The sequence below is a fragment of the Saccostrea echinata genome, unplaced genomic scaffold (assembly GCF_033153115.1).
Source record: "Saccostrea echinata isolate AGI-Se365-2 ecotype Australia unplaced genomic scaffold, CSIRO_AGI_Sech_v1 ptg000014l, whole genome shotgun sequence".
Lineage (NCBI taxonomy): Eukaryota > Metazoa > Mollusca > Bivalvia > Ostreida > Ostreidae > Saccostrea > Saccostrea echinata.
In genome coordinates, this window is record NW_026889763.1 from 16,644,619 (window position 1) to 16,659,816 (window position 15,198).

Here is a 15,198-nt window from a genome sequence, read left to right on the forward strand (position 1 = left end):
TATAATGATAGACCATATTTTCATTCGTGTGGTCAAATGACTCATCGTCACCACTGGTAAATTGTCTGACTGCAGATATGATAACTATACATACCAAAAGCAATATAAATAGCAATGTTATGATAAACATTAGGCGTGCTCGATTTTTCGGTTTCTCCGAATCTAAGGTCATGTTGCTGTGCAATGCTGGCACAACTTCATCCTGCTTGTCAATGAAAATGGTAATATCTGTTGGCTTGAACTTGTTAAAGGACACATTCTTCTGCAGTTTTCCCTCCAAAGAATTGTCTGATCTATTACTGGATAGTTCAGCAGATATTAACCTGGCGTCCTCTTCTTTGTATTTGTGAGTATAGGGTGACATTTTGGCACTTGTATCGTCCACTTCTTGATTTTGTTTTTGACACAACACCAAATAACTATGGCTGTCAAAATTATCCACTCTTCATGTTGGCATTTTCCTCCATTGGACTTTCATCATGACTTGTACAGAGTCATTTCAATCTGTAACAGAAGAGAACATTTCATTTTTATTACAAATCAGTTAAAACACAGACAAATCTTTATGCATCAAGATCTACCCTTGTAAGAACTTAGTCTTCACTGTAGTCAAAGTATCTGATAAAATAATCTGTGTCAGAGTACACACGTACAGGTACTAGTGTGTACTTAAAACTCGTGTACTCACCACTGATAAATATACACATCATTTTATCATTCACTATGCAGAGGGAAAAAAATGAATATACTTATAGTGTTCTTAATTATTTAATATGACTGCAACTATCACAAGATATCACCAAGATATCATGGATATATCACTGAGATATCAATAACTGACCAATATCTTTGTCAGATATTTGGGTTAAAAAATCAAAACAAAATTCCAAGAGTCCCCTGGCACAATCCTGTTACAACCTGATTGGAATACTCAGCATACAAATTAAATGACACAACTGTCATAGCTAGGGAGACTTCATTTACACGACTGTTGAATCTGTGACACATCAAACATACTCATTAAATCCTCATTGTATCCAATTTTTCCACTGAGAATTGAACCACAATTGATCTTTAAAACCAAAAATTTGTGAAGAAGTTATTTGAAAACTGCAGTGCACACTGAACTACTGAAAAATTCAACATGTTCAGATGTTCTTCTTACACAGACTTAAGTGCTGAAGTGAACTGCAGCCCAGCATAATTACTACACCAGCTTACGTATTGATTCCAGTGCATTGTATTAATGAGAATTCAATGATTCATTATTCTTTGGCAAGAAAACAATACATACTGCATCAGGACTGCATCAGGAAGATGACAGTAAGTCTATACATAATCGGATGATGTATATATATACCAATATATGTGTGTGTTCAATTTGAGTGTAAAAAAATACAAGATGTGTTTGTAAAACAATGATGCCCCTGTATGGCAGCTAATGGCAAAGTTGGAGTTTTTTAAAATGCAAGTCAAACACCTAAGGTCAAGGAAAACAAATCAAAATTGTTAGTACCTAAAGGAAGGTCTTGTCACAAGGAATACACATGTGAAATATGAAAGCCCTAGCACCAACTTTCAAAAGTTATTGCCAGGGTTAAAGTTTTCAATAGTAGGTCAAACTCCAAGGTCAAAGGGTAAAAAATTGTTGAAACCAAAGGGAAGGACATGTCACTAGGAATACACCTGTGAAATATGAAAGCTCTTTCATCAACTGTTGAAAAGTTATGGTCAAGGTTAAAGTGTTTCAAAAGTAGGTCAAACTCAAAGGTCAAGGTAAACAGATCAAAATTGTTGGTACCCAAGGAAAAGTCTTTTTACAAAGAATACACCTGCGAACTGAAATATGAAAGCCCTAATATGAACCATTCTAAAGTTATTGTCAATGTTTTCAAATAAATCAAAATCCAATGTCAAGGTCAAATAGTCAATGTTGGTCCCAAAGGAAGGTCTCGACACAAGGAATACACGTGTAAAATAAAAAAGCCCTAGTACCAACCATTCTAAAGTTACGGCCAAGGTTGAATTTTTTTTGAAAGTAGGTCAAACTCAAAGGTCAAGGTCAAAGGGTAAAAATTGTTGGAACCCATTGGAAGGTCCTGTCACAAGAAATACACACGTAGAATATGAAAGTCCTAGTACCAACCATTTAAATGTTATGGCCAAGGTTAAAGTTTTTGTAAAGTGGGTCAAACTCAAAGGTCAAGGTCAAGAGGTCAAATATTTGTACCCAAATCATACAGCATCCAAGCATCAAAATGTCATGGCCTAAAGAACATTTAACTTCTCAATCAGGTGAAAGTTAACTTATACAAACAACTGTGGCATGACAGAATCATGATTATATATATATATATATATATATATATATATATATATATATATATATATATATATATATATATATATATATATATATATATATATATATATATCTTGATCACAATCACCTACATACCAAATATTATATAAATACACATCCATCCATCTTGGTCACAATCACTTGTATAACCTTCTGATACTCCTCCAATAAAATTGACTTGTCTTTCAGAATTTTCAATTTCTGAGGTCTTCAAAATTTGATGCTTCTCTAAAGTCTGTGATCTTTACCTTGCCTCTATGATGTTTGATGAGGGTCACCTCCAATCATAATTAACCCTTATGTATATATGATCTTAGGAAGTTACTTCATTATAAAATTATGAACAAGATTTTTATGTTTCAAACCCAATGACCATGACCTTGCCAAAGTGATCATGATGCAGGGTTGTTACATCCCCTCTGGTCACAGGCTTGAGTTATGGCTAAGGAAAGAGTTTTATATCTTTAGAATCCATGACAATGACCTTGTTCAAATTACCCAGGTTAGGGTCAGGACATACCCTTGAGACACAAGCAACCTCTATCTCAGGTATATCCGTATAAGCTTCTACCATTTCTCCATTTCAAAGTTGTGACGAATATAAATATATTTTTTGATGACCTTGTCCTGGTTAAAAATGACCTTAGTACAGAGGCACACCTCTGGACACAAGCTAACTTTGCATTAGATATGAGCCTCTAAATTTTTTCACTACAAAGTTACCTCCAGTTCAGAATTTCACTCCTCGTTTTCTTGAAGAAAAAGAAGTTATGTGAACTGAAATCTTTAAAAGGTCATAACATTTTCAACTTTGACAAATCAATCTGAAAAATACCAGGTGCTCTACCACAAGATAAAATGGTATAAATTAATTCTATAAGTTTGAAAAAAAATAGTTTCAGAGGTCATCTCCATACAAAATTGTCCACGAACAGAGGGACATGCCGATTCCAGTATAACTTCCAACTTATTTGCTGAGGGTTAAAAATCCAAGTTTCTCTGAGTCATTATTTTTAAAGCATTGTCGTGGAGTGGAATCCTGTTTAAAAAATTCTCCAATGTTAAATCTCACATCAAAAAATATTACCAAATCCTTTTCAAAAAATATTACCAAATCCTTTTAAATGTTCCATTCACTTTTGTTCTCGCTTCCTAGTACACTATATCTACACAAAACAATTTGTAACTCTGTTGATCTGTAATTGCTTAGGTTTTGTCGATAGTAACCAGTAAAATCTGGGGGTTTATATGCCTTCAAAATAAGACTACATGACGTCAGTGGGCATGGCCAACATTAAACTAGAACATTTGTTTAGAAGGAAATAAAAAGACCAGAACAGACTAGGGACTATAAAAAAGGAAAGTTTTAAAATGTCAACTATGGGAACATATCTACCGGTATTTTCTTTATTTGCATTGCCCATGTTTCATGACATCATTTAAACCAAAAAAAAACAAAACAAAACAAAAAACAATTAACCCCCCCCCCCCCCCCATTCACCTTAAATAATAATAAATAAATAAATTTAAAAAGAAAAAATTAAAAAAAAAAAAAATTATAATGAGCTTTTTATATATTACCTAACACCCCCCCCCCCCCCCCCCAACTTAATTGCCAGCATACATACAGATGCATGCACATTTTAAATTCAAAGAAAATAAAATAGCAAATGCATGTTTTTATAATTGATGTCTAGTATAACTTTACATTTTCTACTCTAATATACATTTGCCACTCTACATTATTTAAGATAAAAATAATATAGAAAATAAAACCATGAAAACAGCTGTACAATTTTATTTTTTTATTTTTTTTTTTTTACTGATAATGTAACATTTCTCCACAGGGGTCACTCATTTTTAAATTTGTCCATGTAAAAGTTTTGTTTATCTGTTTTATTTCAACACGACATAATAGCCCCAATAAATTTGGAATTTTATCTCACATTTATCATGTGAAATTTTTTTTAAAAAATTGTAATATTCATATGTAGGTAGATGATGACCATAAATATGCAAACATTCTAATTTAATCTATTAATTATCATAATTTCACATATTTTCTTTATATTCCCAACATGCATAAGTTTACATTTATTATAAATTGCTTTCAGGTTCCAAAGCTATAAAGACTTGTTTGTAAATTCTTTATCTACTACACATGTATGAAATAAATATGATATGCTTTACACTTGATCCCACAAAAAGATAACAGAGTTCCTTTCAAATAAAAGTCTGGTTTATACATGCACTATTATAGCTAAATATGACACATACTTGAGATCAATGATTAACGTCCAAGTACACTGGATTAAGAAAGCAAAAAAAAAAATTTAAACTTAAATAACTGTGAGGTCAATGAACGGTCAATAAACCTTGTGTTTACAGGTGCAGAAATTAAAATAACTCCCGTTTTTCCAAGGACAGTCTGCTAGTTTAACCAGTTTCATTCAGTTCAGCCAAGTTCACTTTTAATAGACAATACCATGACAAAAAGGTATAAAGTAATATTTATTATGGAAAAATATTAAATCATATACAAATATTACCAAATTAAACAAAATTCAGAGCATTATATTTAGTACACATTTCTTTCAAGTAATGATTTTTAATTTTTATTGTGTAATGCTGATTCCTTCACAGTTTAAACAATCTTTTTATAATTGTTTATTAATTTGCATTTATTTATCCTGTTTATTATTAAATTATCATGAAACAAATATTCTACAGCTAGCTTTTAGGATTAGATCAGATTAAATAAATAAACTTCCGACATTCTTATAAGAATGCCTTTGCTGCTCTTCCAGAAAATTGAATTCCACGATCTTTGAACCTTTTTATTGGACCTCCTCCCTTGATGTGTCATAAGTTGATTCGCACAGAAAGATTAATTTGCACTTCTAACATAAGGTTGCCTTAAGGGCATAGGCTACTAAAAAAAAAGTTCTAGAAAATTATCAAAAAGTTTGTACAGGCTTGTTTATTGCCAAAACACACATATATTTTAAATCACAAAGTTTTCTTTTCAAACTACATATATCTGTATTTTTACATTTTCCAAAAATCTATGCTTTTATATCTTAATTAATTAAAATTATCTACAGTATAAAATTTTAATATCATTATTTTTTCTTGCAGTCTTAACCAAATATTTTAAGGATTTTTAGTGAGTTTACATTTTCTGAATTATCAGGCAGTTTAAGATTTGGGAAAAAAAATCTCCTAGACAAACTGCAATTAAAATGAAACGAACTGAAAACCTCTAGCAGTAGTATGGTATGAGTCACCACAGATGAAAGGAAAATTCATGAATGAACCGCTCCCAAATTAGTACCGACCACGTGTTGAACAAAAAAATGGGCGGGATAAATATAGCACACGTCTAGCCCCCCCCCCCCCTTTCCTCTACATCGTGGAAAAATTCTTGCTCAATGTCTTTTTATTAAATAAATGCAGTAGATTTATTTAAATTAACCAATGCTTAATAACACAGCTTCCTGCAAGTATTTTTGAATTACCGTTGTACACAATGAAGATGAATACTATAAGTAAACATGTTTCTGACATGATGATGCAACACTGAAAAAAATCAGCTGTTTACATGGTTTATGATTGCTAATATTTATAAATAGATTTGCTGAAAGATAACATAAACTTCATTCCTTTTCAGCATCTATTTACGGGATGAGCTTCTGTTCAATGACCTACAGTCTAACTGGCAAAAATGAACACAAATTCTTACCATACGTTTAGTTACTTCAGCTGAACTGATCTGGTTAAAACTGGATGTTAAAAAAGTTCGTCGCAATGGACAAAGACGGTATCCATGTATTTCGTTCCCACAGCTTTACAGTACAAATTAATAAAATCCATACTCTAATTATATTTTTTAATAATGAAAAGCTAGGATGTTCTGATGGATATTTCAGTATAGCACAAAATTTATTCTACCTGTCAGTTAAATATTTTTTAATGGCCAAGTCGATCGGCGACGTATGCAGATATTTCATAGACCCCATGGAGTGATGGACCATCCCAATAATCTTTCTCTAAACTACAAACTAGTAGAGCCTAGTTTTTCTGCTATTTCATTTTTCTTTTGACTGTTCATTCTGATATATATTTTGAACCTAGTTTTGTTTTTAAGGAAAGGATAGCAATTTGGAACTACGGCAAATTTTAAGTGTTAAATATTCGGGAAGTTTCCTTTGTAATGCATACATCCTGATAATGTCAATCGATTACCAACTAATATCCATATAGATAAACAAACATATAATCAGTTAAGTACATATACTTACAATAAGAATATCAGATTTTTCTTTTCTTCAGAATTCTCTTCTACCGACGTTCCCTTTGAACTACACCTCACTACTAACTGAGTGTGAATAGGTATCACTGTGCTGCTCATGTAGCGTCATGCATGGTATAATTGTGTGACGTCATGGCGTCAGACAGAACTAATTAATTTTAGTATAGACTTGTTTGAAAGATCTTTCAGTGGTTTTCCATAGTATGTGATAAATCGTCATTAAAAATTTCATCCGATCTACACTATCTACACTATCACACTGGATAGAATACAGAATGGGAAAAGGTTTCTCAAGATCACTCCCAATCTCTACTTCGAGTTGTCGTTCGTTTTCATTTGATTGTAACTTAGGGCCTACGTTCCTGGTAAAACATATTTTAAGTTTCTCGGGGAAACTTATTCTTATATTTAAATTTATTAATTTCTTTAAATATGTACATTATGTAATCTGAGGTAAAAAACAAATTTATCTGCTGAGAAGTCTGAACAAGTAATTCATTTTTGCGCGCACTATGTTTTCAGCGCAATGTGCATTCTGCTATTTCGGCAATCCGGTTTATGCATGAAACAATGTGGGTAAAAGAATGACAACTCTGAATATAGAATTCTGAAAGGAACGGTAACTATGTGTAGAGACTGAGCCACCCGCCGAGATCCACCCTCACAACGTTAGGGATCTTGAGTCAATTAGTTGACCACGAGTGAACTCAGTACCCCTGACGTAGCTCAGACTTAGATATAGTTGAAAATTAAAGCAACTTATACAATAGTATGATATTCCAGAACAGTTTACTTTGGTAACATAAATACATGTGATGTATTTTTAAAAGAATCCTTTTAATTTTCCATATTAACATGTTTTATGCGACATAGCAAAATATAGCAGGATTCATACTGCAAGTATACATCCTTCTAACATTAACTAAATATCAAAGTTTTTTTCTGTTCCTTTACGCTTTAAATCTGCATATTTTGTATCGACAATTTGCAGGACAAACTGAAGGATCGAGTAGCGAACAGTCCACGAACTATAGTATGGATAGAATAACCATATAGAATTAAAAGATATATTTTTCTTTCAATTGAAATCTAACAAGGAAACTTTTCTTGTGTAAAATGCAAAATTAAATTCCTGAAAATGTTCCCAGAAAGTTTACAGAAACAAAAATCCATATGTATTTACAAAACTTTTTGAAAATTATATTGAAATCTAAAGTAACAATATCTGGTTTGGTCAAACATAATTTTTTTTTAAATAAACAGATATCACTTTAGTGAGAGAGGCACCTATTTAAACAAAATTATTGGAATTTTGGAAGAAACTAACTTGCTTGTGCTATTTTCCTTCAAGTTAATACCTAAAAGAAGAAAAAAAGAAAAAAAAGGAAATCTTATTCAATTCAATAACTGTTAATGTTGTCTTTCAGCACTGTTAGAGAAAATCGTCTTCAACCATTCTGAATTATAATGGACCAAAATTGCACAGGAAATTGAATTCAGTCTTACAGTTTATCTGTAATATAATTTATCAGTAATTTAACATCCAAGGAAGGTAGTCTTTATAGAAATCTTACATTATCTATATATGTTGCAAACATGTATAATTAAATAAAAAGCAAGTTAATATTAAACATTTATTCCTGTATATTGGTAGTAAACTATATATATAACGTTCGTTATCTTCTTGTGTGCAATATCATTCGCAACCGGGGGTAAAAAAAATTACCCCATGACTTATATATATAATCAATATATTGTAAAATTAAAACCATTTGGAAAACTCAAGATTTGCTCAAGTTTCCGTATTTTACCGTTTTATTTCGAGTTTTTGTATTTTTATTTATTTATCTTTTTTTTGCGTTTAACTTGAGAAATCTGGCCCCGTTTTACAAAAGAACTTACGGCTAAGACCAAACTATAATTTTACAAATAACTTTCTTTTTTATGTTAATATGAAAATGGTTTAAATCTTTTTAAAAAGAATTTAGAAAGATATATTTATGCAGGCAATTTGTAATATAATTATTAAATGTGCATGCAAGATTTACAATCATCTAAAGTTTTTGGTCGAAGTCGTAAGTTCTTCTGTAAAACGGGCTCTAGAATCTCTATTCTCTAACACAGGACACCTTTTCGGCGTTTATACATGTGTATCAGATATTTATAAATATATTTCATAAAAAGAGAGACGGCTTCTCTCGATCTATCGATAACATGTGATGCGTAGTTGAATGCATGAATAGGTGAAAAAGTGTAGGAGGGGTGGGAATTCCATATAAAAAATGCCCGTGCATTGTTTGGCATTATGAAAGAGTATGATTTAAAGAGAGCACTGAAAATAAAACCTAGAGATTTTTAAATTAAAGATCTTTAGGAATATTTCTATATATCTCAAATTTATTGAAATTCTTCTTTTTATGTAATTATCAGATTATGCTACACTGAGTCAGATTTGTGTAATTTATTTTAAAATCCAGCTTGGCTTGAAACGATGTTCGGAGAACGTAGAAGTGGGGAAAATTTGAGACTCAATGGGATTTCAATTATTTTAAATTAAAAAATTAAACTAACTTTTTGGGATGGTGTTGGAAAAAAATAACTTGATTTAGGTTGAGTTGACCATAGGACCTTGTCTTCCGAATTGTTACATGTAAAATAATGTCATCATTTATGAATAACGAACTCAATTAATTGTCGATCTCTCCATACACGAGTCCACTGTACACCGTTTTGTTATTTAAATTCAAGCGCCTGTTTGACTGAGAAGTGTAACATCATGGCGTCTGGATCTAGTGGCCCTCAAAATGTGACAGAGGCTCCCGAGGAAGATGCTGCAGAATTACAGTTTCCCAAGGGTAATTAACGTGACTGAATTAAAATATTAGAAAAGACAAGATTACAGAATATCTTGATCTGTAATTAAATCTGGAGACAAAGGAAAATCGGGGGGAAGGTGTGGAGAAAATGTGACACTAAATAGGATTTCAATTATTTTAGATTCAACAAAGTAACTTAACTTCTGGGGACTGCTAATTTCTAAAATCTTTTATATGGGTTAGATCTTAGCCATATATGTATGTAATTTTTTGTGTAATTTATATTAAGATCTCTTTTTACAGTCATTTACAGGTCCAGCACAATCTCTTGAAATAGCTATATAGCTTTGTTAAGCTTTTCAAAATAGCTTGATAAGGCTAGTTATATGCAGTTACATGCAATTTTCAGAAAAAAAGTTTTTTGTAAAAAAAAAAGACAAAAAGTCACATTGGAGACTGTACATGACCTTGTGTGTGATTTCATTAGGCAGGGATAAGTACGATTGCTTGTCATTGTGCTGAATTATTACCAATCATTATCTTGTTGACCATAATTTGCCTCCGGCCTTTATAATTTCATTGAAGAAGTAACTGTATCTATTGCTTTATATAGCTCCAAAACTTTTATAACTTTGAGTACAAAGTCTCTTAAGGAGACACAATTTGATGAGTGATTTTTACATGCATCATTTTCAGAAGAGTTCAAGGTTGAATATTATCACTGCACCAAGGTGCGACTTTGTGTGCATGCTGAGAAAATAACACATTTAAGAAAAAAGTGTAATAAAATACTAAATCAAGCTATTCTCTCTCCTAAGGAGAATAATTCTTTTAAACAACTTGATAGGTAGGAGAATAATTCTTTTAAACAACTGTAATCTAAGGTTGTTGATTCTGTGGAATAGGTGTATTGCCATTGAAAGAAGCATATTGTGTTTCCCTCAAATTAAAGGCATTTTCTGTTTTCAAAAAATTTCATCCCTTTTAAACTGTTCCATATTGATTAAAATCTTCAGCTGTTTAATTATCATTTCTTTGATGCTTAAATACACAATAAAAGATTTACTTTGAACTTGTTTAATAGTGATGAAATACCTGTCAATTTGTAGTTTCATTGGCCATGTCTAAGTCACAGATCCCTATTTTGTAATAATGATAATATTGTACTTTACAGAATTTGAAAATGCAGAGACTCTTTTGATATCAGAAGTACAGATGCTTTTAGAACACAGGTAAGTCAGAGTCTGGAATCTCAGCTGTTTACTATTACAAAAATTCCATATTTATCCTAGATTTAAGCTTCAAAATATGAATTATGGATTGACCTCAGGAAATTATGCTTCTGGGTAATGCTCTGAATTTTAGTTTTCTTTTTAGCTCACCTGAGCCAAAGGCTCAAGTGAGCTTTTCTGATCAAAATTTGTCCGTTGTCTGTCGTCGTTGTTGTAAACTTTTCACATTTTCATCTTCTTCTCAAGAACCACTGGGTCAATTTCAACCAAACTTGCCACAAAGTATCCTTGGGTAAAGGGGATTCAAGTTTGTTCAAATGAAGGGCCACGCCTTCTTCCAAGGGGAGATAATTAAAAAAATTAATGGCATCATTAAAAAATCTTCTTCTCAAGAACCACTGTGCTTGAAAATATGAAACTTATGTGGAAGCATCCTCAGGTAGTGTAGATTCAAGTTTGTTCAAGTTTGTTCAAATCATGACCCCTGGGGGTCGGTTGGGGCCACAATGGGCAATCAAAGTTTTACATAGGAATATATAGGAAAAATCTTTAAAAATCTTCTTCTCAAGAACAGCAAAGCCATGATTGGTCATATTTATGTGGAAGCATCCTCAGGTAGCGTAGATTCAAGTTTGTTCAAATCATGACCCCCGGGGGTCGGGTGGGGCCACAATGGGCGATCAAAGTTTTACATAGGAATATAAAGGAAAAATCTTTAAAAAATCTTCTTCTCAAGAACAGCAAAGCCATGATTGGTCATATTTATGTGGTAGCATCCTCAGATAGTGTAGATTCAAATTTGTTCAATTCATGACCCCCCCCCCCCCCTCCCCGATGTGGCCCCTGGGCCTCTTGTTCTATGTAGAAAGCAAAGATAGGGACACTGATTTAAATTCAATGTGTAATTTATGTGTGATACAAGGTACCAAAATCATAATATGTAATGTAATGTGTCAAGTAAAACAGTTTGAGTATTCTTATAACACATACCTTTGTCTAATGCCTTGTAGAAAAACACAGAATGAGAGTGCAGAAGAGGAGCAGGAATTGTCGGAGGTGTTTATGAAAACCCTGAACTACACAAGTCGATTCTCCAAATTCAAGAACAGAGAAACAATATCAGCCATTAGGAGGTGATAACATTATCGGATTTTATTTTACATTATATATGTACATACATTAATAAGTTGTATTTTTGCCCTGTAAACATCTGAAGAAGTAATGTTGAAAAAGAGAGGTATTAAAAAAATAGGCAGATTGACCTTAGCTGCAATAATGTAGCCCTCTCCGATTTTTTTTTATCTGATATTTTCAGGAGAGGGCTACAATTCCACTACATCTCCGTAATGGTTCAAATATATTTTTTAGATACAGGCGACTGCAGGCAAAGTAAATTGTTTTTGCATTCAACTTACTTCCAATAAGACGGAATTTTTATTCAGTATCAACATCATAGCCCTTTATAAGCGAAAACCAAGTAAAATAAATCTGCGTGTTTACCAGTCGTTCTCTTCAGCAGCCATGACAGTTCTCGCGTGATGTACAGAGACTTGCGCTTGAAATTTAGAATCACTTGATAAAGTAAATGTCGGTGTTGATAAATGTTTATGTTGTATGATATCACTAAACATCGATAAATAAAAGCATCCCATGTGACATTTTTTTCATAAACAGTGATATTTATGCTTAAAATAAGGGAAATCCTAAATGATCCGCTCCCCTAGATCCCGAATTCTCATTGGTTGTCCCAAAATAAAATAGATCAAGGTCAGTAAACATGGCAGATAAATTCAAGTTGTGATGTTGACATACACGAAAAATAACCGATATAGGGATTGTTCTGTATAATTTTTGGATCAATTCATGTCTTGCATAACTACATTTTATGAGTTCTGGTAAGATATGTTAATAAAATACCCACTTACTGATAATTTGAGCCGAAATCTGTGCGGTAGTGAATCACTCCCGCACTTGCACCATTACGGAGATCCTAAGGAGTTGTAGCCCCCCCCCCCCCCCCAAAAAAAAATCGGAGAGGGCTACATTATTGCAGCTAGATTGACCTATATGGTTTTCTTTTTGATAGGGAAGAGCAAGACTGTAAATTTGAAGCTGTTTTAAAAAAATATTAAAAACTGTGAGGGATGACCTGTAGCTTTTCAAATTTTCTAAAAATGTCGCTACAATTTAAAAATAAAGTAGTAGTAGTTTGTACACCAGTATACCTTAAACATATGGGGGGGGGGGGGTAATTCAAATACATATACCAATGCCATATGGAAAACAATCTGTTTAAGAGTTGTCTCCCTTTGTATAGAAGATCAGCAACTGACCACAATTTATTACTTGAATATCACAGACTGGATGTTGACATTTGGTTAATGAGGTAAACATGGTGTTTAGAGCTGTCTATTTTTTACAGTGTGTTGATGCAGAAGAAATTACACAAATTTGAGTTGGCAGCCCTGGCCAATCTCTGTCCAGACAATGCAGAGGAAGCTAAGTCACTGATTCCAAGGTGAGTGACTCTCCCACTAGTATGTGTTTATTGTATAAACATGTTTATATGTTATGTTAGGAAAATATTTTAAGCAGAGCTATGTTTATAGAATGCCAAAATGTGGACAAAACAGTGCAGATTTGAATTTTCAGTGTGATAGGAATTTAGACGTTTAAGTTTCTTACATTTCATAAAACTAATTCATTTTTGGTTCAAAATTCAGCAGATCTTTATGCAAATGTCAAATTGATATCTATCACTAAAATATCTTGATTTGATTATCTATCATTGATACATATATGTATAGCTTTGATATCATTAGTTCATATAACTAGTTTTAAAGATATCTAACATTGATATATCTAGAGCAGATATCTAGCATTGGTATATCTAGATCAGATATCTAGCATTGATATATCTAGAGCAGATATCTAGCATTGATATATCTAGAGCAGATATCTAGCATTTGTATATATCTAAAGCAGATATCTAGTATTGATATATCTAGTGCAGATATCTAGCATTTATATATTCTAGAACAAATATCTACCATTAATATATCTAATGCAGATATCTAGCATTAAAATATCAAGTGTAGATATCTAGCATTGATATATCTAGAGCAGATATCTAGCATTGATATATTTAAAGCAGATATCTAGCATTGATATATCTAGAGCAGATATCTAGCATTTATATATCTAGATCAGATATCTAGCATTGATATATCTAGAGCAGATATCTAGCATTGATATATTTAAAGCAGATATCTAGCATTGATATATCTAGAGCAGATATGTAGTATTGATATATCTAGAGCAGATATCTAGCATTGATATATCTAGAGCAGATATCTAGCATTGATATATCTAGAGCAGATATCTAGCATTGATATATCTAGAGCAGATCTATAATTGATATACACTTATTTAGCTTTGATATCTAGCATTCATTATATCATTTATAGATCTGGCTTTCCTAATAAAGAGATAGGAGAGAATCAAACACTTTAGCACTAGTTAGCCTAGTGTACATGTAAATGTTAATTATCTTAAACACAAGTAATCCAAAATCATTTTAATTTCCCTACGTTTAGCAAGAATAAATGTAACAATTTGTTGTCAGTTTTACATATCTATTGACCTACAGTTTGGAGGGATGGTTTGTTGTCAATTTTACATAACTTTTGACCTACAGTTTGGAGGGATGGTTTGTTGTCAATTTTACATATTTGACCTTTCCTACAGTTTGGAGGGGCCGTTTGTTGTCAGTTTGACATATATGACCTTTCCTAAAGTTTGGAGGGGCCATTTGTTGTAGTTTGACATATTTGACCTTTCCTACAGTTTAGAGGGATGGTTTGTTGTCAATTTTACATACCTTTTGATCTTTTATACAGTTTGGAGGGACGGTTTGAGGATGAAGAATTACAGCAGTTGCTGGAGGATATAAAGACAAAGAGGAGTTTCCAGTACTGAGATCAGAGACCAGTCAGCCCGAGGCTCAAACTCAAGATGGACTTATTAGTACAAGGCAGCTGGAATCTTTAGTGGTTGTGTGTGGGATACTTGAAGTTGTCTGCTGTTTATATCTGTTTAATTCACTGAAAGGGATGTCTTTATTTCAGTCTCGTGTATAATTTTCTATTCTGCTTTTGATTTTTATGTATAGACATGGAAAACATGACATTGATTTGCAGGTGAGGATGTTATGAACACAAATTGGTTTGGAAATGGTAACAATTTTTTTTTTTTTAAATCCTGTTTAAGCTTAATGAGGCAATGTTGAATTGAAGGTTTTTAACTTGTTATTGACCAAAAATATCATCGATATATTGTGAAAAAAAAAATTCATTTTCTACACAAATGTTAGCATTTTCGATCATTAAAATATGTTAGACATTTACTTGTTTTGTTTTGTTTTGTATATATACGTATCATATACAGTAAAACAAGCGTATAGTGAAGTGCCAGGGA

General features: G+C 32.3%; 1 protein-coding gene and 1 long non-coding RNA gene across 2 annotated transcripts; one reads left to right on the forward strand and one right to left on the reverse strand.

Annotated features, from left to right (window-relative positions):
• Positions 1 to 6,153, reverse strand: LOC133187296 (uncharacterized). The gene is made up of 2 exons (XR_009721167.1): positions 6,105 to 6,153; positions 1 to 504 (listed from the first exon to the last, which is right to left on the reverse strand). It is a non-coding gene; the product is annotated as an uncharacterized LOC133187296 (long non-coding RNA).
• Positions 6,154 to 9,418: 3,265 nt separating this feature from the next.
• Positions 9,419 to 15,127, forward strand: LOC133187297 (DNA-directed RNA polymerase II subunit RPB4-like). Its single transcript, XM_061322659.1, has 5 exons — positions 9,419 to 9,529; positions 10,665 to 10,722; positions 11,733 to 11,855; positions 13,145 to 13,240; positions 14,622 to 15,127. Exons 1-5 carry the CDS (start codon positions 9,451 to 9,453, stop codon positions 14,698 to 14,700), a joined length of 435 nt encoding a protein of 144 aa, XP_061178643.1. The 5' UTR covers positions 9,419 to 9,450; the 3' UTR covers positions 14,701 to 15,127.
• The last annotated feature ends 71 nt before the right edge of the window (positions 15,128 to 15,198 follow it).

Coding starts and splice junctions, on each gene's coding strand:
- LOC133187297 (XM_061322659.1), top strand. CDS start 9,451: ATGGCGTCTGGATCTAGTGGCCCTCAAAATGTGACAGAGGCTCCCGAG. Junction 10,723..11,732: donor CAGATGCTTTTAGAACACAG/GTAAGTCAGAGT, acceptor AATGCCTTGTAG/AAAAACACAGAATGAGAGTG. Junction 13,241..14,621: donor GCTAAGTCACTGATTCCAAG/GTGAGTGACTCT, acceptor TCTTTTATACAG/TTTGGAGGGACGGTTTGAGG.